Here is a 20,306-nt window from a genome sequence, read left to right on the forward strand (position 1 = left end):
TTGCATTTTACTGTAATTCAACTCTAACTTCTGTGCGTACATTTACAGCATATTGTTAATTGTTATGAGTTAAATAGACTGTACCTGAGAGCTGTGAGCTCATAGTGAACACCGGGCACTCTTGGCCTGTGGAGGACTTTGTCTGGCGTGTGCTGGACAGTCGTATAACTGATTAGATTTTCAGTGTGTGACAGAAATGATCTTCTTAGACGCAGCTCTTTACAAGTCGGTCGGACCTATGCACGCTATTTCCCTTGACTTTATGCCTCCACGTGCTGTGCATTGCTTTACTTTCTGAACCTGGGAGATTGCTGCTCGTGTTGCAGGGCTTTGCTGCAGAGATAGTTGTTGGTGTGCTGGGGATCGTCACTTGTTTTATTGCCCTCACAGAAGAGAGACCATAAACGCATTCTTACCACCTACACCCTCCCCCAGTTCACTGCAAAAGCATTGAAATTGCTCACATGCCAGATAATTCATACACAATGGAAACATTAACAGTATGTTGGAAACTCGTCGATATGGCTGAGATAAACAATAAATTCTAATATGAATTTCAGTCTTTATACAAAGGCGGCGTGTCCTGCCGGATGAAAGCATGTATATTGTAGCCCATTGCTGCAGTGGTGTTTTGAAATTAAAACTGAGTTTTAGAAACACACACACACACACACACACACACACACACACACACACACACACACACAATAGCTCAGAATCACAGGGCAGGGTTTTGCTTTATAGTTCAGTAAACTGATTTAATAGCTGATTTCCTGAGTTGCACTCTATAAGACACATTTGGCGTTGTGTTCATGTGTTTTTATGCAAATTGTTCGCTTTGCAATGAATGTGATCACTGTACTGAATGACACTGCCCACATTTCACATCAAACTTCCTCCCTAAACACCACATATTCTTAAACTTCAAGTAAAAATGTCTCATCCAGCCAAGCTTATAGTGTGCCACTCCAACTCTGCGTTGTGTTTATCGGCATTTAGCACTAATGTTCAAGCTCTGAGCTAAAAGCTACAGTTTCTCCTCAACTCCTGCCTCTCAATTGGTGGAGAATGGTCAGCTGACGTTGTCATATTGTCTCTCACCGAGCCAAGCCTCGGCTATAACACTCGGGTTTGTGCGTCTTAACCGGAGATTGAAAATTAATAATATTGAATCCTCAAAGTAGCCCACGTCCAGTTAGAGAAGCAGAAAGTCACGGAGAAAAAAAGAAGACCTTGGAGAAAGGTGTGGTTGGTTGACACAGACGGGAAGGAGATTTACTGAGAACGAGATTGAAAAGAGACCGATAAAGACGTGGGGAGAGTTGGAGAGAGGGTTACAGGCAAGGTATGAATTCTTATTTCGCAAACCCGTCGCTCTCCTGCCATTTATCCGGTGGTCAAGATGTTTTGCCTAACGTACCCCTAAACTCCACCACCTATGACACAGTCAGACATTTTTCGTCGTACGGTGCTGCTGTGACCCAGAATCGGATATATGCACCTTTCTACTCTCCTCAAGATAATGTCGTTTTTGGGTCTGGCAGGGCACAATATGAATATGGATCAAACGTGTTTCTTCAAGACAAGGACGTGCTCCCCAGTTGCAGACAAACAAACATGGGACTCAATACACAAAGCCACATTGCTCAAGAGTACAGTTTGGATCAAGGAAGAGCAGGAGCGCAGGATCAGAAAACCAACATCCCGATCTACCCGTGGATGCAGCGAATGAACTCACACAGCGGTGAGTTTTACTACGACAAATAAATTAAGGAAATGGGCCAGTTTTACGATATGTCTTACCAAGAGAGTAAGTTACTTTTTATGGCCCCATAAAACATTACTGTATCCCCTCGACTTGTAGATGGGCCTTTGCATGTGCAAACAAACAGCTTTCATATTAAGAAAGATATAGTAGTTATAACGAGTAGCGTGAGACAGAGAGAATACATTATGCTTTCATTATTTTAGATAATAAAGCAAATATTCCCTATGAGATAGGATTTGTCTTTCAGTGAAAATGTGTTTATTTTTCTTCGTGGATTTGGATTACAATTATGATTTTAACAATGACGTAAAACTTATGCTCAACTGCTTCAAAGTATTATTGGAGCGCAGCATGCTTTTTATGTCAAATGTGTCTTCGCCTTATAAACGATTAAATTAGTGACTTCACTTTGTATTTCAGCAGGAGTGGGCTACGGGACAGACAGACGCAGAGGACGTCAAATATACTCTCGTTACCAAACACTCGAGCTGGAGAAGGAGTTTCATTTCAACCGCTACCTGACCAGGCGCAGACGCATCGAAATCGCAAACGCGCTTTGTTTAACAGAGCGGCAGATCAAAATCTGGTTTCAGAACCGACGCATGAAATGGAAGAAAGAGAGCAACCTGACCTCCACGGTAACTGGAAGTGAACAGACAGGAGCCTCTCCAGAGGAGGAACGCAATGGCGAAATTGAAGAAGAGAAGGATGAGGACAAGAAGAAAGAATAGTTTAAAAAAGAAGAGGAGAAAAAAAACACCTGATGACCATCAAAACCCAACATAACTACCTAAAAAAATCTATATGGACTTGAGAGCGACTTCACTGCATGATGGCTATCCGCAGCTCTCACACTTATATCCCATGTTGACTACAGGAGTGTTGAGCCTTAGAAATCCAGATTATTTCAGCCACAGCCCCTGTGACATTTGGAGCGCTGAATTTTTTTGTTTTTGTTTGTTATTGCAATGTCACTTGTATTGTAAAAATAAAAAGAAGTATTCATTTCTACGTTATTTCTTATGCCAGTAAAATCTGTGTTATCCCCACCACACCCCATCCATCACTGTGAACTCTTTGATCACCTCACAAAATACAGTGTTGTTCAGACTTAACTCAATGTTGTACATGCCCATTCCACGGAAGGAAAGGACCGGCGGACACTTTATTTTATAGTATCTAGTACTTGAATCATCCGCAGAAAAGTGTCCTGCATAAACATGAAAGTTGCACGAATAAAGACTATAGTCCCCCCCCCACACACACACACACACACACACACACACACACACACACACACACACACACACACACACACACCTGAAATGCCTGTAAATAATCAACAGTATACTATGTAAATCCTGTGAGGACTTATGTGCATTTAGCCGCTTTAATAGACGCTGCATAACAAACAGTTGCGCTTAGCCCCTTTTTCTGATCATTTGAAACAATAGGCTTTCCTCGTGAGATAGATTTGTACACTAGTAATTCTTCACTTCTGTTTTGGAGTTACGAATTCATGTTTTGTCATAATTGTGTATCATGGAATAAAATATTTGTAAAAATGTCACCCTCGTCTTGTGTTTTTGGAAGCATTGCACGTTTTGAGTCATATGACCAAGAAGCATGAAATATTTCTTAAAACACGCTCCACACTCAGTGCGTGATTGTGGAGGCTTATTTCATTTTAATTTTATCATGACCTTTATGGTGAGGGGAGGCTGTAAATGCAAGTAGGTAACAAATAAGCTAATGAAGTGGTTTTAAAGCAAATATTGGCCTCTTAAATATGAAATATTCAACTTTCTGATTGACATAGAAGCACGGGAATGAGCTGCCAATATGCAGTTACACACTATAACATTCCCGTAGCTGTATTACTAGGCTATAACACAACTTCCAGCGATGTTCAAGTTTCGACTCCATATGAGTAATACATTTTAACCAAGTGAGCGCTTTAATTCCTTTTATTATTAGTGTTGTTATTATAGTTGGTATTATTATTATTGTATTTTTTATTATATGGGAGTGTTGGTGGACTCGCAGTGTGTCAGGGGCAGAGAGCTCTGTCCGGTTCTGACCGTTCTGCCCCATACCAGACACCAGATGACGCTCTTGTCTTACTGTCCTGCCCTTTTTGCGCTAAAGATCTCTGCCTGGTCCTCAACAACCAACAGCTCAAAGTTTACCGGACACGTTTCTCCTATTCATCAATATCCCCATTGAGTATCAAAGCCAATTTATGACTGGCCAACATGTGCACGTGATCCCATACAAATACCCCATATTTGGGCAGCCCACGTCGGATCAAGAATTAAAAAAAGATACCAAAGCCTACTCCACCTATAAATCCTGGATTATTTTTTTAGGGCAGACAGCTCTGAATTTTCCAAAAGCGGCTACAAAGAAAGGCAATGATCAACAAAAACAAGGAAATAACCGCAACATACATGCCGCAGCCCTCTCTAGGTTAAACGTAAAGTAAGCTATCGGTGATAGTTTAAAAAATGAGCTCTTATGTTGACAGATGCAATATCAGGCAAACAAGCGAGACAACTTCTCCTAACACTATGTTTAGTTTCGATCTTTCTGGGCGCACGTCCAGCCGCTATGAGGGTGTTAATGTGAACGGGATATTCACTTGTCCCGTCCCCACGACCTCTGTTGAACGGGAGGAGATGAAAACTAGCCTGCGTGGCAGTACGGATACTCCTCTCCCGTCAGGACCACAGATAACCATGGTCTCCAGTAGCTCGTCCGTGGACGCAAGCGGGCTCAACTACTGCAGCAGCGCGCTGCTGGGACGAGGGGCAGACAGAGACCCGGAGAGGAGCGCAAAATCCGGCGGCAACAAGATCCAGGAGAGCGAGAGAAACGCGGAGAACACGCAAACGGTGAAACGACACACAAATGTGAACCAGCGTCAGGACAGTGAACAGCGGCCACAGATTTATCCATGGATGACAAAACTGCACATGAGCCACGGTAAAGTTTGCCTATTTTCTAAAGTGCGACTTAAGATGATTTCCCTTATTCACTCTTTACGCTGCAACACTTCTTTTCGCCCGTTCTAGTTTCCCTCTTGAGTTTTATAGGCCAAACGGAGGAAATAATAAAAACTCGCGGTCATAAATTTTATGACAAAGGCATCCATTGCTCGTAAACCTGCTCTGTTACGGTGAAGAGGTGATCTGTGGGGTGATTTATGGTGGTATAATTGGATAAGAGAACAAAACTGTGATAAAACTATGAAATAATATTCACAAATTCCGATCTAAGTATTAGTTTTTGCCTTGCTTCGTTTATAGTCTTGTGAATGTTTTACATTATCAGGCTCACTGTGTGTGTGGGAGAAGCTTTAGCCTTAAATTGAACTCTGGGAAACACCAATGCCCTGACCCAATCATGAACTTTTCACCTCTAAAAGATTAGAATAGGCGTGCTCTTTCTCCATGCCTTGAAACCACTGGTTGTCTATAGGCTGCATGTGGACAGCGAGCACATTTGCTGCAAAAAGAAGCTACTTTTGTTTTGTGTTCCTCCATATGCAAACATCCAGGAGTACATAGCAGGGACGTTACAAATATTCAAGCCTAAGAGCAGGAAAGGCCTGTTGCTTTACTAAGCACGCCTGTTCATGAGCAACTCTATAAATAGGAAGACATATCTGGAGTACATCAGATTCCTTTTTCTAATCCCACTTCTTTAGATTGTACACATCTGTTTTTCCTCCCACGCTGTTTAGTCCTGTGCAGCAAAATATCGAGGCCAGTGTTTACAGGGAGGCCAACACGTTATTAGTTATCTCGTTTTACATATTACAATAAAATACGATTTCTTAAGTAATAGTCTGGTGTATATGTTTTAATGCAAAATAATGTAGAGGGCCCTCCTTCCTTTAAACTGACTATATTTATTGGATGTAGTTACACCATCCTTATCAGTCTGACATAGGCTACATTTTTATTACACAAATCCACAGTAAGTAATATCAGGTTAAATTAGGTTATATAAAGATGTTTGATCTTTTAAATGAGGGTGGAAGTGGACATAAATTAATAGACGTGTGCTTCTTATGCTTATTTATATGGATAACCAATCTTTTTTTATATATAGGCCTATGTAATAATAATATTAGCCTAGGCCTACTATTATATTTATTGACCACTACAATGCTGCTGAAAGCTAACTGATTTTAATACCACTTCAGAATCGGAGGGTAAGCGGTCCAGGACCAGTTACACCCGCTACCAGACTCTGGAGCTGGAGAAAGAGTTTCACTTCAACCGGTACCTGAGCCGCCGCAGGCGCGTAGAGATCGCCCACACCCTGTGTCTAAACGAGAGGCAGATCAAAATCTGGTTCCAGAACAGACGAATGAAGTGGAAGAAGGACTCAAAGATCAAAGTGAAGGAATAAAAAGTGCACCAGAGAGCGGGGTGCATGCAGCACGTTTTCAGCCCCACGTTGCACAGTGCTGGAGTGCCGCCTGACCTCCGGATGAACTGCTTGGAGCAATGACATCATGACACCGCTCTGTGTGCTTCATCACCAATTATGTGTCACTTGCTGCAGTTTGGGATCTAATGTATTGAATATCACTCACTTTGATCAATCGGTTTACATTTCTAAATTAATTTGCTGCCCATGCGATGATAACCTCACTTTGCTGCACGAAGGGGACAAGAGGTTGAGGAGAGCAGGGTCCTTCCCGCTGCAAGGCTTTTGGTCTGCAGTGCACTGAAAGGATGCACAATGCTACTATTAATCTACGTTTTTAATTAGGACAGGAGTAGTGGGGGATGGGTGATAGCCTGCAATCATTTCCAACACTATCATGATCACGTGATTAAAAAAAAAGTTTAAGGTCAACGAATCAAAATAAAGACAAAAAATATGACTGGCTGCTTAAGAGCAACAGCGAGATAGTTTCCCACAAGTAGAACTACTTTTCCACCTCTTTCTCTTTAATATGTTGCAGTGGTTGGATGTGTTCAGTGAGCTAAAATCTTTGTGAGTGGGTTTCTGTGAAGGCATCCTCCATGTTGTGTGTCATATCCTTGTGAATCTAAATCATTATGTATAATTCAGCGACTGTATGTGATAATATTGTGATGTGCAATAAAGCCATTTCTCTCGCCCTCTGTAAACTTAAGGCGCTTGGTTCGCACGAGGCCTAATAACGGTTTACACGAGGCCTAATAACTGATAGGTGGCTTAATTGTCGATTGTAACCAATAAAGTCTCATTATTAAAAGTAAGGAATTGTCCTATGGTCAGTATGCACACTTCTGTTATTTTTTTTCTTCTCATATCAGGGGTAGCGGAATCACACAGCTGGTGTATATGTAATGACTTCACTATAGGTCTACTGAATTAAACTACTATAGTAGTTTACTTACAAAAATAGCCTAGGCTACTACAGTTTTTCTTTGATTCTTTTGTTTCATCCTACTGATCACGTTTTTTTTTTTTTTTTTTCCTGGCTTGGAATCCCCAAAATTTCATTGACTGACAAACGCGCTCTGAAGTTGAAGGCCCTCATAAAACTTTATTGCCCCTTTTCCAGCACTCCACCACAGGCAGATTGCCGTTTCCTGTTTTGTCAGGGAAGGAAGCGACATACTCGCCTGTGATAACACTCGCCCACAACACAACATGGATGCAAAACTTTGGGTTCCTGTGGCCGCAGACTGACGCGCCATCACTGTTGAGACCATATGGTAACTTTATGATATCGCTCTGCTCTTTAATCCTGGCATCATTACGCTGTAGTTAAAACAACACTATCTGCTAAGGAGAACATAAAAGCATGCCAGTTGTAGTCTGCAGTCTGTAGCAGCAGCTTTTGTAAAAGTAGACGAAGCACAGCCCAAAGTTATTAAGTAATTTCTCCATCACTACTTAAAGAAAATAAAAATCAACTCACCTCTTAAACTAATAGCTTCCTATTCAACTTCCTTGACGGTTATGAGAACCGGTCAGCACAGCGTCCACTTTCTCTGCGCTCTGTTAGGCCTAACCTATGCATGGACAATGTATTGAATCCCTTTTTGAATGTCTTTCTTTTAGGATATTTTAAAGTTTACAAGGTTACATATGCCAATTGCCCCAAGCAGGGCCTGTGAATGGTGCACAGGAAGCACGTGGTGTCATTTAAGTGGGTTTTATGGCCTGGAAGAGCTGACAAACCTTCGATATATACACATCATATATAATCTTAACTGTCCGGAATCGCAGCTGCTGGCTTCCCCTTATCTGAGGAAGAAAGGGCTTTGTGGCAGTGAGGATGCAGTACCTTTCTCCGGACTGTGTAGTCGGGTGGTGGGGAGGACGGAGAGCTGCTGCAGTAAGTTGCTTTTAACTTTGCCTTTACAGGCCTGCGACTGTGCTGTTATTTCACCGTCAACAAATAATGCTTATGTTTTATATTAGCGTGAATTTGAATGCATGGCTGTTGAATTAACTTTATAATTAACGATATGAATTCATAGTGAATAAGCGTTTTATATGTTTTATATATCAATAACCGGAGAAATGTTTTTGATATTTTAAATGAGGTTTGGTGTTGCATATTTAGTCCGAGAGAAACGGGATTATACGAAAATGCCGCTCTATTTGGGTTATCAGGAGGATTATTATTTTTTCGCAGCATCATCTTTATATTTGTACCTACCATATTTTAATCTTACGGAATTAAAAACAAAAAAAAAAATTGGATGTTGTAATGCCTTTCATCACATTAGAGACACAGTGGCAGTCCGTTTGATTCAACAGTTTGCTTGTTAATGCTGTCAGTAAGAGAATAGAAACATATTTGAAAGAGAGGTGACTTGAGGAAAATGAAGTCATCCATAAAATCATCTGGCGTTCAGCTTCACCATTCACCCCACCCTTTTCTGTTTTTTGTTTAATTCTTAGTAAAGTATCTTAGTTCTTAGTGTCACTGACACAATGTGTTGAAAATAAATGTGACTTTTGTTCTGTGTGATGCTAAACTGTTGTCTTATAGTTTGAAATACTGCACCAAAAAAAGCTATAAAATACAAAACCTTATTAAAATGCTTCATCTCACTGTCACACTGACATGAAGTTAGTGTTTGTCCTCATGAGCTCCTGTTGTTTTAGGGCAATGTCTGGGCCAACAGACAGGTTGGATTCAAAGGCACTTTGCAGTGTAATTATGCCTGTGAAAAACAGTGTGGATGTAAGCTGGAGGCATGACTGTTGCATGTTTTTTGCACAATATAAGGAATATTTGTACCCTTTTGACGTGTTGTCCTCACTGCAGGGGCAGATATTACTGAATTGACCAGTTTGGAGACTGATGAGGCAATGTATTTTATAAGCTCAATAATTTTCTCTTGTTCTGTATGGCACATCATTTAATTGCCCATATGTCTTTGAAAGTAGTTCAGCCTAGAAATACTGGTATTTTCTTAATCAATTTGTGGAATTGCAAATGGCTCATTTTGATATTAAGTCTTGTTTGGGTGAGTGTAGCTAAGCTGAGCGAGCAAGCCGCAGCAAGAGTGCTGCAGCATCAGATCAGAGGCTAATGTAGGAATTCAATATAATAGAAATTGACCAATCAACTCTCATCCAAATTTTCTCTCATCCAGAGTTTCTAGACTTAAGGTTAAGATATCATAAAATCTGTGCACCTTCATAGATGTAACACTGTGTCATCATGACACAGTCTGCATTGTTTTTGACCTACAAAAATCTGGATCTCTTTTTCAGTCTGATGTTTTCAGGTGTTCAGGAGGATCAATTATACACTTCCAATAGGGGGCGCTGTAACACGCTCCTGTGCGGGTGAATCACTGTGGGGGCACTGTGTCCACATAAGGGCATGGATTTGTGCTCTTTTCATCCCATGATTTTATTTGATTTCGCCCTCTTTTTTGAACAGTTATTGCCATATTTAGAAATATCAAAGGGAGAAAAGTGTCATCATAAACTCCCTAATTAAATTCGAAAGAATCCAAAATGGACAGTTGTCTTCCTTTAAAGACATATAAAATATGTTCTCTTCTCCAAACAATTTGTAACAAATTTGATGTATGATATGACATCTTCATAGAAATTGCAGACCCTTATTATAATCGAAATGAATATATTGTCATGACTTCTCAGTCTTTGCAACTTGAGAGGAAGTTTGAATCAAGTATGTTGTTGAAATCAAAGACACTCCATATGAAAACAATCTAACATCACTACAGTGAAAGTGAAACCGTCTAAACATCCGTTTTCACTGCCATGTTATGTGCTGTTGTATTCCTTTCTTTGACCTGTGGAGCTGACACATCATTCAATCCTCAGAGGTCATTTCCGGGTGAGCAAAGACTTCCCTTAGTCTGAGCCCAAATAAAAACCATAAAGTCCCATTACATCGTTTTCGAACACAGCCAGAATGTATTTACAATGTGAAGACAAAGTCCTAATTCTTTTATTGACTGTTCGCCATAATTCAGCCGCGCTGAAGTCCAGGGATTTCTATTCATAGAACATTTGCCCAAGGAAATACCAAAATGCTTGCAAATTTAGTTTCACTGTCTAAAAAAAAAAAAAAAGGCCCGTCCTAAATGTAGCTGTCCTCTGTCCCAGTTCTTACAGGAGCCCACACATGCCAAAGCTTTTCTAGGGCAGCCTCCCTTCAATTAGGCTAAATAACAGAGGAGATCAGACGCAGAGGGACAAACTGAAGGATCATTAAGATGAAATAATAACGCAACATATCAAAACTGTTCGTTTCGTGTTTTAACACTGAGAGATTAACTGTAGGAAACTTGAAGGAGAAATGTTTTGTCTTAAATAAATACATATGGATTTCCGATTATTTATATAATTTGTTGCTCATAATTTCAGTTGATTCATTTTTATTTATTATCATTTGTATGATATTGTGGCAATTTTAAATGGAGCAAAACACGGAATAGGGTACACACAATGAGTATATTCACTTCAAGGTTATGCGCCTGATTTCTGTGACTTTACAAATACTTGCTCAATTAATTCAGAGAATGGACAGTGGATAATTTATTGATGTCATAAATCTGTTTTTAAAACTTAAATATGAATTTAACAATGTGTAGAATGTCGGCTTCTTTAACAAGAATTAAAATGTTCCACTTTTGATGCAAAAGTAATTTTCTTAAAAACAATAAAAATGTCCTTGATCTAAATTTTCGTTTTCTTTCTTTTTTTTCCCCCAGACAGTTCATCGGGTCAAAATGAGTGGGACCGTGGATTTATCAGTAAGTGCTATCCATCGCCCCACACATATCCACCTGGCTTTAGTCAAGAGATGTGACACTTCGTGGAGCTTGTTATTTGGCTGTAGGCAAACAGCTGGCTCCACTGACATCACAGGAACTGATGCCTGTACTCTCCGTTTTTATTTTTCAATTACAAACATTAGGTACAACAAAAAAATCTACTTAAACTCGAATTACTGTCCTCCTGCAAACTACTTGGGTGTAGTTAATGGCCAGAAGAGTTGCACTCTTGTTGCAGGTGAACTGGATTTAACGCTGCAGTATGAGTCTAATGAACCACAACTTTGCTGTAATAAACTGCAAACCAACCAATGGTTTCTGTGGGGCATCTAGTATCTGAAACCACCTCTGCTTCCCTCGCTGCTGCTGTTAGAGGATATTCATATCAACTAGTCTCCAGTCTGTCTGCACTTCATTAAAACTTTTTTTTTTTTTTTAACTGGACGAACGTTATTACACCTGGGGAGAGTAAACGTGTAAAGGCTATTAGGTTAAGGGTTTGATTAAATGCGCATCGTAACCGTTTTCATCAGGGAGCAGAATATTGCTGCACTGTCTGCATCCAGGTCAGGTGCTGCTGGGCCACCAAATTAAAAACATGCCATGCATGGACACAACGACAGCCTCCACATATAATTTCGCACATATTTATTTTGTTTACATATGTACATGTGTGAACACGCTTGTACTGCTGTTATTTTGCAAGAGGGGTTGGGGGGGAGCTTAACAATTTCTCAAATGAACAAATCAAACATCAAATTAGTCCGCCCGAGGGCCTCATTTTTTGTACTTCTACATTATAACTAGTTATTGAACTAGGAGCACGATCTGAAAGCCATTTGTGGGGAGAAAGAATTCATTGCTGTCTCTCCATCAATAATCCTTGGCAGTGAACTATTGGAACCAGTCAAACGCGAGGGGTGAAACGCGGGTCAGGCTGTCTAACTAATATTAAAATGCGTCCGCCAGAGCGCATGGGGCGAGAGGGAGTATGTGATGTGCGTGCACAGCACTGGCTGCGTGCACAACAAACGGCGTGTATTTAGATGAGCATATGACAAAGCCAAATGAACATGAGTTAGATTTTGTGTGACTATTTCCTCGTTAGTAGCCTACACTGTTTGTTGTCTCAGGATGTTTTGTTCTTCAATAAAAATAAATAAAAACCTAGGAAGTTGATACACTGAATACACGCGAGAGAAATAGATTGAGATGCTTTTTGTTGGCAGTATTTGAAGTCCCCTGTGCATTTCCACTGTAATCAATTCCATTCATTCACAATCTGAGCATGTTTGCTGTTTTTAATAACCCCGAAACAGGCCACATGTCTGATATTGCATTTTTCATCCGAGGCTTTTCTCATTAGCTTCCACAGTGGCAGGAAGAAAGGTTACCGAGCGGTCAGTATGGTAATAGCTTGCAGAAGAAATGGTTGGGAACAATAGAAACTTATTTTTCATCTGTGCTGTCACGCCGTCCCTTTGTATCCGCCGTGTTTGTGACTGAATATTCATATAGGAGCTACCTCAGAGGTTGAATGTTAAGAAAAGAGGCACTCTTGTCCTTTGCACACGACGCGTTTGTGTGTGTGTGCACGACATCTTCTCTTTTTTTGGAGAAAAGATGTTAAAGTCGTATTTTCTTTAAGAGCAGAGCAGCCTTGATTTGTGTTTGTGATAACCAGCATCTCGCTTTGTGCAGTATTTCTACTCTACTGCAGCCTGAATTGTTGTTATAATACTACTCCACTACTTCAGACATGATGACCTGCTTCATGCCTGCTTGCATGGAGGTTTGCCTGAGAGATCACCTTTGCCGTGTTTAACCTAAAACACATTAGTTGTCTATATGTACCCTGTAGAACCGAATTTGTGTGAAGTACAAACAATCGCAAATACGTCTCTACAGGAATACATGGGCCACTGAAATACCACGCCATCCAATGGATTCTTCAGCTTCTCTCTTCACGTCTCTCTGGCTTCCTTTTTTTCTTCCTGCTATTGAATATACAAGCAGTGATACGCATACAGCCTGCATCCAGACACTAGCAATGCAATAACATTGTCACAAAGTGTATTCATAGTCCAGACAGCCGTAGATTGTGTAGGTAGGCCACAGAGCGCAAACCCATGTGTGCAGTGTGCGGCTACTACTGTGACAGACCCTGTAAAACACGTTAGGAACCAGGGGTCGTTTAAAAGTGACTGATTTACGGCTTTTATTGCTCTATTAAACGCCTCTAACATCCTCGCCGGGGATAATAGAAATGTCGTACGCATTCTGTACAAACAGGACAGCCAGAAATGCCATTTCACGTCTCGCTTTCAACCATATTATGTAATTATTGCTGTGAAAAATAGACACCCGTTATCTTGCAATTTGCTGCTTTTGCCTATATATTGACTTGTGTGCTACTTCTGCTCAGACTGAATGTTTTTTTTTTTTTTGTTTGTTTGTTTTAAGTTGGAGCCTATTATTATTATTGTTATTGTTAATATTATTATAGTATTTTCCTACTTGTAATTTTGGCTGTTGGTGACCCCATATCTATCTTAACAATAAAAAGAAGAAGAAATAATACTGTATAATATACTGTATAATCTGGATGTTGTTGGGAGGCTGAGAAGCTATTAGGCAGTTAACCTCTCTCTCTCTTTGACACAGCTGACTCTGAGATAAGAATGGGAAGCATACTGTAAGCACATGACAGTTTACACAGCCAGGCAGGATCAGTTTACAATATAACAGCAGCAGCATGTGTTAACGGTCAGTGCTTCAGCCAGGGATAGCATGTAACATTTGGAGATAGCAAGACTGAAATATTTTCTTATTGTTCATTTTATTTTTATTTTTTTTACTATTTGGAATACGTGGGACGGTAGTTTAAATGAATATATATATATATATATATATATATATATATATATATATATGTGTGTGTATGTATATGTAGTTTTTTTAACTACAGTATTACAGTATTTATATACACATTTTTAAAATAAACGTGTATATAAATCAGCTGCATTTATTTCTGTACATTGCAGTCTTCAAATTCTTCCTCTCAGAATTTTCTTTCATAAAATACAGGTTGTAGGTGGGCTACACACAGATTCAGCTGATTTACATTGTGGTCAGTTATTTTGTATTTAAAGCCATAACAGAGGTCACAATATGTTTTGCAAGTAAAGGATGATGACGTTTCAATATTGATAGAAAGAATACAGTCAAGAGCAGCATTTGTATCAGAAAAAAACCTTAGTATTAAAGAATCTGAACACTGGTGACTTCAGTTGTATTTGGTCTTGCATCTCTAAGCAGAACTGCCCTGCATGTGGGAGGTCTCTTCAGTTTGATGTGAGGGAGTACAACTGCTCCAAAATGCTCTTACTCTCCAGGCTGCAACAACCAGATTTAACTTCTCTGTGACAATATGACTTCTCTGCAGTTAAGTCAGCGGATCATAATGTCCTGAGATTCTCTGGTCTGTGACACCATAACGATATTGGTCCTAATGGTTGTGTTCCACTGCTGGCTGTTCTGTGACATCATGATGATGCTGCTCTGCACGCCTGTCAGGCTTGTGTCACCACAGTGGTGGCTGGTCTGTGATTTCACAGTATTGAGTTAATTTGGTCTGTTGACTGCTCCACTGTTTGTCATAATTGTAGTATGCCTTTACTCTACTTGTTCTCTAATGTTTTGTTGATGTGATCACAATGCTCATATTGATATTTGAATGTACATATTGAAGGCTTTTAATACTTTTATCTTTAAGAATTAGAGGTTATGATTAAAAGTTAGACATTTGTTACACTTTGGCTTTTCTACTTTATATAGGCTATTTTACTATTTTATACCATAGACTAGGACCACCATGGCTTTCCTTTATTCTTATCATCTTATTCACTTTATTGTAAAGTACACTACACCTTTGCTTTCAGCAGATTTCTGCTGTTTTGACATTCAAAGACAGCTTCAATCAGGCCCATTTTTATATGTTATCCTTACCAATTTCCAATTAAAAGTTGAAGGCTGAGCCTTTTAATGAATAGCCTGGGGAAGAAAAGGGACATCAATTCAAAATAGACAAATATCTCATCATTGAATGAAAGCTTTTGTTCAAGCAGCCTGTCCAGCTTTCTCCAATATAATAAATGATCAGGCCTACTTTCAAAAACAAGCCACACCTCCAGTGCATCTTACCACTCTAGTCCTCTCTGACATTTAGATTCACAACAAACCAATTAAAAATTAGTGCTAAAAGCAATATCATCTTACAAAACTGATGCAGCTCTAATTCTTAAGTGTGTTAATGGAATCTGTTTCACAGCTGAAGAGCTGTTGGTAAAGACTGTGCCTTCATTAATTAGCAGATAGCCTGCACGCCTTATATAAAGGTTAACAAAATGATTGGTTTGCTATTGTTGTACCCTATCCTTGGCGAATCACCTATTGTCCCTTTGAATAATTGAGACCAGTGAATTTTGCCTGTTTTAATTTTTCCTTGGTCAGCAACTAGCTACTAGTTTTGTCCCCAAGATAATCAATTGCCTTGGTAACACAACCAGAGAGAGAGAGAGAGAGAGAGAGAGAGAGAGAGAGAGAGAGAGATTTATATCCACAATGGCGACTGTAGGTATGCTAAATACCTCTGGTTCCTTATCCGGGAACTACCTCTTACTCTGCTATTGGGCCATTGGGTCACGTGGTAAAAGTAACTTTACAGGGCTGCTCGCAAGTAGGAGGGCTTTATGGAGCAGAAAAACGACAAAGCTAGAAAAATTATTTTCCACTCCAGAAATTAATGATCATGAGCTCGTATTTGATGGAGTCTAACTACATTGATCCGAAATTTCCTCCATGCGAGGAATATTCGCAGAATAACTACATCCCTGAGCATAGTCCAGAATATTACAGCCGCGCAAGGGAGACTGGCTTCCAGCATCACCATCAGGAGTTATATCCTCCGCGGGCGAGCTACCAAGAGCGCCAGTATAACTGTGCAAGCATCCCTGAACCTGTCACGCCAAGGGGACATGGAGTACCCCATTCTGCGCACCTGCTGACAGGGAAAGGGCAACCTGCTTCATGTGAAACCCCACAGTTGTCCATGTCCCCCGCCACCCCACCGGCCGCAACCTCCGCCTGCAACCAAGCTACCCCGGAACATCCAAACAGCACAGCCTCCTCCAAGCAGCCCGTGGTGTACCCATGGATGAAGAAAATTCACGTCAGCACTGGTAGGCAACTTGTGTGTTTATGTTCCCAGCACTCCTCATGCTCCTCTCTCCCTTTCCCTCCCTTTATCAGTCCCTCTGACTCCCATCTCGTTGCCAGCCCCTGCTCCGATAGCAGGGAAGCCTTTGAAATGGCACAATTGAGGCGGATTTACGACTCGGCATTGGTAATTACACCCACCATAAATTTTATAGCCGAGGTATACTCAGGGCAGCCGTATCACCATGTGGCTTCTGCTGTTATGTATTGCGCGATAGAGAGAGGGGGAGAAATGAATAAGAAAAAAATGTGAGCTTTGTAATCTTGCATTAATAATTTAGTCCATAGTTGGATGTGAGTGTCCTCTCATTACCCTGAGAAGTTCTTAACTTCCCATTTAAATTTCTCAAACAGCTAAACATTCATATCCAATAAATCTTTCTAGCCATATCTCAGTTGAGGCCATTCTTGTTTACCCCTCCTTTCCTCCCTTCTCTGTCTTCCTTTCTCTCCACTTATCCTTTTTCCAGTGAACTCGGGTTACAATGGGACGGAGCCCAAGCGGTCTAGGACAGCATACACCCGGCAGCAAGTCTTAGAATTGGAGAAGGAATTCCACTATAACCGATATTTAACTCGGCGGAGGCGCATCGAGATCGCCCACACCCTGGTTCTCTCCGAGCGACAGATTAAAATCTGGTTTCAAAACCGCAGGATGAAATGGAAAAAGGATCACAGGCTCCCGAACACCAAAGTGAGATCCTCTTCCTCCTCCTCCGGGTCCAACACAAGCTCAGCAGCCGGCGCTGTTGCCGCTGCCTCGGCCAGTAACACTGAGGCCCCCGACGAACTCACCGGAGCACAGCATGGCGAGGATATTACCAGGTTATAAAACCACGATCGGGGGTAGAAAAAGAACTGGTTATTTATAGAACAATTATATTTTTTGTTTTCGTAGCTATCTTGTGCGGTTTCCTTTAAGTCCAAAGTTATATAAAATGCATGTTATATAGCATGGATTACTGCGAATACCGATGAATTATTTTTACGTGACACAGGGTTTAATTTATTTGAAGCTCAATTAAAATGATGTTTTTTATTAATATGAAGGAAAAAAAGGAGAAAAATATACATTTTATCAAAATGTTATTGTGGGCCATTCTTTTGCCCTGCTGCCCAAGGTGAAATGCACAATCTATTTATTTCAGACAACACTGGAAGGAAATCAATATAATAATAGTTATTTTTGGTATTAAAAAAAAAAAGCTGGAACACACCATTGATCTTGAACTTGTATGTTTTGGATAATGTGTGAATTACCTCGTGTATTTCAGAAACAGGATTTTGATTTACAATTTAGTTTTGTGGTGTTGATGTTGTGTTTAGACCGTTAAAAAGCAGATTATTGTGAAATGCAATAAACGGAGTGTAGTGTACTTGTGCTAATCATATTGGTCAATAAAACGGTGAGTGTCTACTAGTTTTATATACGTTTGGTCGAACATCATTTAGGCAAGATGAGGTCTGCTATTGTTTTTGGTCTTTCTTTTTGAGGGATCACCTTTAAAATTGTACAGATGTGTAAATACTTGAACATTTCATGAGGGAAACAAGAATCACTGTGTTTTCAAACTGTTTGTAAGTCCTGCAGCTCATTCTTGCGTCTTTAAATTAGCAGTGTGTACTGTGTGTGTGTGTGTGTGTGTGTGTGTGTGTGTGTGTGTGTGTGTGTGTGTGTGTGTCTGACTGACTGACTGACTGTGTTTTAAAGCCTAATTTATAATGGAAGTTATTTCTAAAAAATGAAATAGTTTGCGGTGTACATTATGTGCAACCTCATCAGTCTGAAGGGCATTCAATTAACGCTTAAGAGAAGCCACTGAGGCCCTCCACTCTGCACTGCCTCTGCCAGTGCTTCCTTCGTCCTGACTTGAACACAAAGCTGCATGCGTTCAATTTAGACATTTGTTAGATTATACATTGTTGTGGAATTATTCTTATTCATTTTGTAAGCCAAGTAGTTGCCCTGCTTTTTCTATAGTCCACTGCGCCATGCGGCTGAGTTTTCAAATGTAAAGAAAATAAAAAAAATAAAATAAAGTCGTGAGTTGCAGATAGATTCAATATAATGCGCCATGTGTTGTTCGGGTGGTGATGGAGTCAACTAGCTGACCTTTGTTATCAGGCTCTGCAGCAGTGCCCTGACTATAGAGAAAGGAATGCTGATGTTTTTTTGTGTGTTCACTCTGAAGCTTGTATAAACACTTTACCATATTTACCTATTGTCTCCCCAGTGGGGACTTTGCCTCCAGAGTATGCAGCAGCTCGCGAGAATTCAAAAAAGAAAAAAAATACAATTTCAAAAAACGGCGCGTCGCAGTGCAACGTCACAGTCTACAGGAGGACCAACACACTTGCAGGACTGTTTACGACTGTAAACCTGCTGGAATCATACAACCATTTGACAAAATATCACTCAAACTGCACGTCTCAACTGAAGTGTCTTGAGAGTTTTTTTCCTCACAAAGATGCATTCATTTTTTATTTTTTTTTGTACAGATCTGTGCAGAAGGATTTCAGTTTAAACATGACTTAAACCTAAAGACGCGCAAGAATTTGATAGATTATTGAACTGTGACATGAATAGGCCTTATAAAATGCCTCGCGTAGTGGGGGGCAAAGGAGCACAAAGGGAAGAGGTATTCTCCATCATCAATCTCTCACTACAGAGCTTTGTGTTATGTTCTGGAAAACAGATCTGACAACAGCCAGTTTTGATCCAACCAAATATGATGAGGCCGTATCCTTTACCATTATTCCCATGCGCGAGATTTTAGATAAAGCACTTAAACTGGACCAGTGCGGTTAACATCTGCTTTTTGGACGTGGCTTTTGGAAAGGCACTAGAATGGTGGTGAGACGGCGCTGAAAAATGAATCGAGAAGCCTTTATGTTGCTGGACAGATTAGAGAAATGAATGTGCTCACCACAGTCGCAGCATCCCTCCAATCCCTTTCTAGGCCCTGTCGCCTCCATGTCGCGAGGCTGAAAAGGTACTTTATTGAAGTTTTGGGGCGAAGTGGGAGAAGGCCGAGTTCACCTCGAGGACACATTTTCTGTCCCATTAGGCTCATTTCAGTCTGGATGGTCGACCTCCCCAACCCTGTGACCTGACTCACTCTCTATACGTGTACCTTCTGTGTGCACCCTCACTGGTCACCCTTGGCCTCAGCTTTCTTTGTGGATTTTTCTGCATTGTGTGTATAGAGAGGCCTGCGGCGGGGCATCGCTGAATGTGTTGCTCCCTTTGTTAATCAGAGTGACCCAGGACAGTGTTGAACTCTCGGACAAATCCTCTCCTCTGCATCCAACAGATATGCAGGACTTGTAAACATGCGCCTTCTTTCAGCATCTGAAACCGAGCTGGCAACAATTGGTGGTAACTTTCACCGCAGTTAATGATAACAGAAGTGCACATGGTTGCAATATTCTGAGCGATTATGAAAGAAATGCGTGAATCAAAACCTTTGTGTTTTAAGCTTTAACAAGCCTGTACAGTGATAAAAGAAAGAAATGGTTGTACATTTATTGCACAGGCATTTTTATATTATACCCTCTAATTAAACTGATAAAATTACAATTTCATTAAAATTAGCATCAAACTTTAAAAGTGTCACATATCCCAGGGATTAATTACGTTCCAAAAACAGAAGGCAGTAAAAATAGTCTGCCATAATATGACTTCTGTGACTTAAGAGAATAACTGGCCTCAGGTCAGTGCTTCCACTCAAAAGCAAGCTGCCAATTATAGCCTGTGTTTCTGACAGTACTGGGACAGTTGGTCATTGTGATTAGTTTATGGACAAGGACCTTCAAGTTTGTAGTTAGAAAAACCTTGCAAACTTTCTACTGACACTCCACTCTTCCCTAAAACTTAGATTTTTTAATCCAAATAATTCCTCAAATGAGAGAGAATACAACTTGTATTATTGCTGAGAAATTAAGTTTTGCTTTATGCTCCAGATGTATTATTATTGTAA

General features: G+C 40.4%; 3 protein-coding genes across 3 annotated transcripts; all 3 read left to right on the plus strand.

Annotated features, from left to right (window-relative positions):
- The first annotated feature begins 679 nt into the window (after positions 1-679).
- hoxc6a (homeobox C6a) lies at positions 680-3,283 on the plus strand. Its single transcript, XM_078255037.1, has 2 exons — positions 680-1,744; positions 2,192-3,283. Exons 1-2 carry the CDS (start codon positions 1,348-1,350, stop codon positions 2,497-2,499), a joined length of 705 nt encoding a protein of 234 aa, XP_078111163.1. The 5' UTR covers positions 680-1,347; the 3' UTR covers positions 2,500-3,283.
- A 992-nt stretch (positions 3,284-4,275) lies between these two features.
- hoxc5a (homeobox C5a) lies at positions 4,276-6,933 on the plus strand. The gene is made up of 2 exons (XM_078253965.1): positions 4,276-4,753; positions 5,979-6,933. Exons 1-2 carry the CDS (start codon positions 4,276-4,278, stop codon positions 6,185-6,187), a joined length of 687 nt encoding a protein of 228 aa, XP_078110091.1. The 3' UTR covers positions 6,188-6,933.
- Positions 6,934-14,007: 7,074 nt separating this feature from the next.
- On the plus strand, positions 14,008-19,967 carry hoxc4a (homeobox C4a). Its single transcript, XM_078255035.1, has 2 exons — positions 14,008-16,289; positions 16,797-19,967. The coding sequence occupies exons 1-2, from the start codon at positions 15,854-15,856 to the stop codon at positions 17,156-17,158; spliced, it is 798 nt and encodes a 265-aa protein (XP_078111161.1). The 5' UTR covers positions 14,008-15,853; the 3' UTR covers positions 17,159-19,967.
- The last annotated feature ends 339 nt before the right edge of the window (positions 19,968-20,306 follow it).

Source organism: Sander vitreus, chromosome 7 (assembly GCF_031162955.1).
Source record: "Sander vitreus isolate 19-12246 chromosome 7, sanVit1, whole genome shotgun sequence".
Classification (NCBI taxonomy): Eukaryota; Metazoa; Chordata; class Actinopteri; order Perciformes; family Percidae; genus Sander; species Sander vitreus.

Bases quoted from the DNA above. Each gene is read 5' to 3' on its own strand.
- hoxc5a (XM_078253965.1), top strand. From the start codon at position 4,276: ATGAGCTCTTATGTTGACAGATGCAATATCAGGCAAACAAGCGAGACA. The intron at 4,754-5,978 runs GTAAAGTTTGCC...ATACCACTTCAG, and splicing joins AAAACTGCACATGAGCCACG to AATCGGAGGGTAAGCGGTCC.
- hoxc4a (XM_078255035.1), top strand. From the start codon at position 15,854: ATGATCATGAGCTCGTATTTGATGGAGTCTAACTACATTGATCCGAAA. The intron at 16,290-16,796 runs GTAGGCAACTTG...TCCTTTTTCCAG, and splicing joins GAAAATTCACGTCAGCACTG to TGAACTCGGGTTACAATGGG.
- hoxc6a (XM_078255037.1), top strand. From the start codon at position 1,348: ATGAATTCTTATTTCGCAAACCCGTCGCTCTCCTGCCATTTATCCGGT. The intron at 1,745-2,191 runs GTGAGTTTTACT...GTATTTCAGCAG, and splicing joins GCGAATGAACTCACACAGCG to GAGTGGGCTACGGGACAGAC.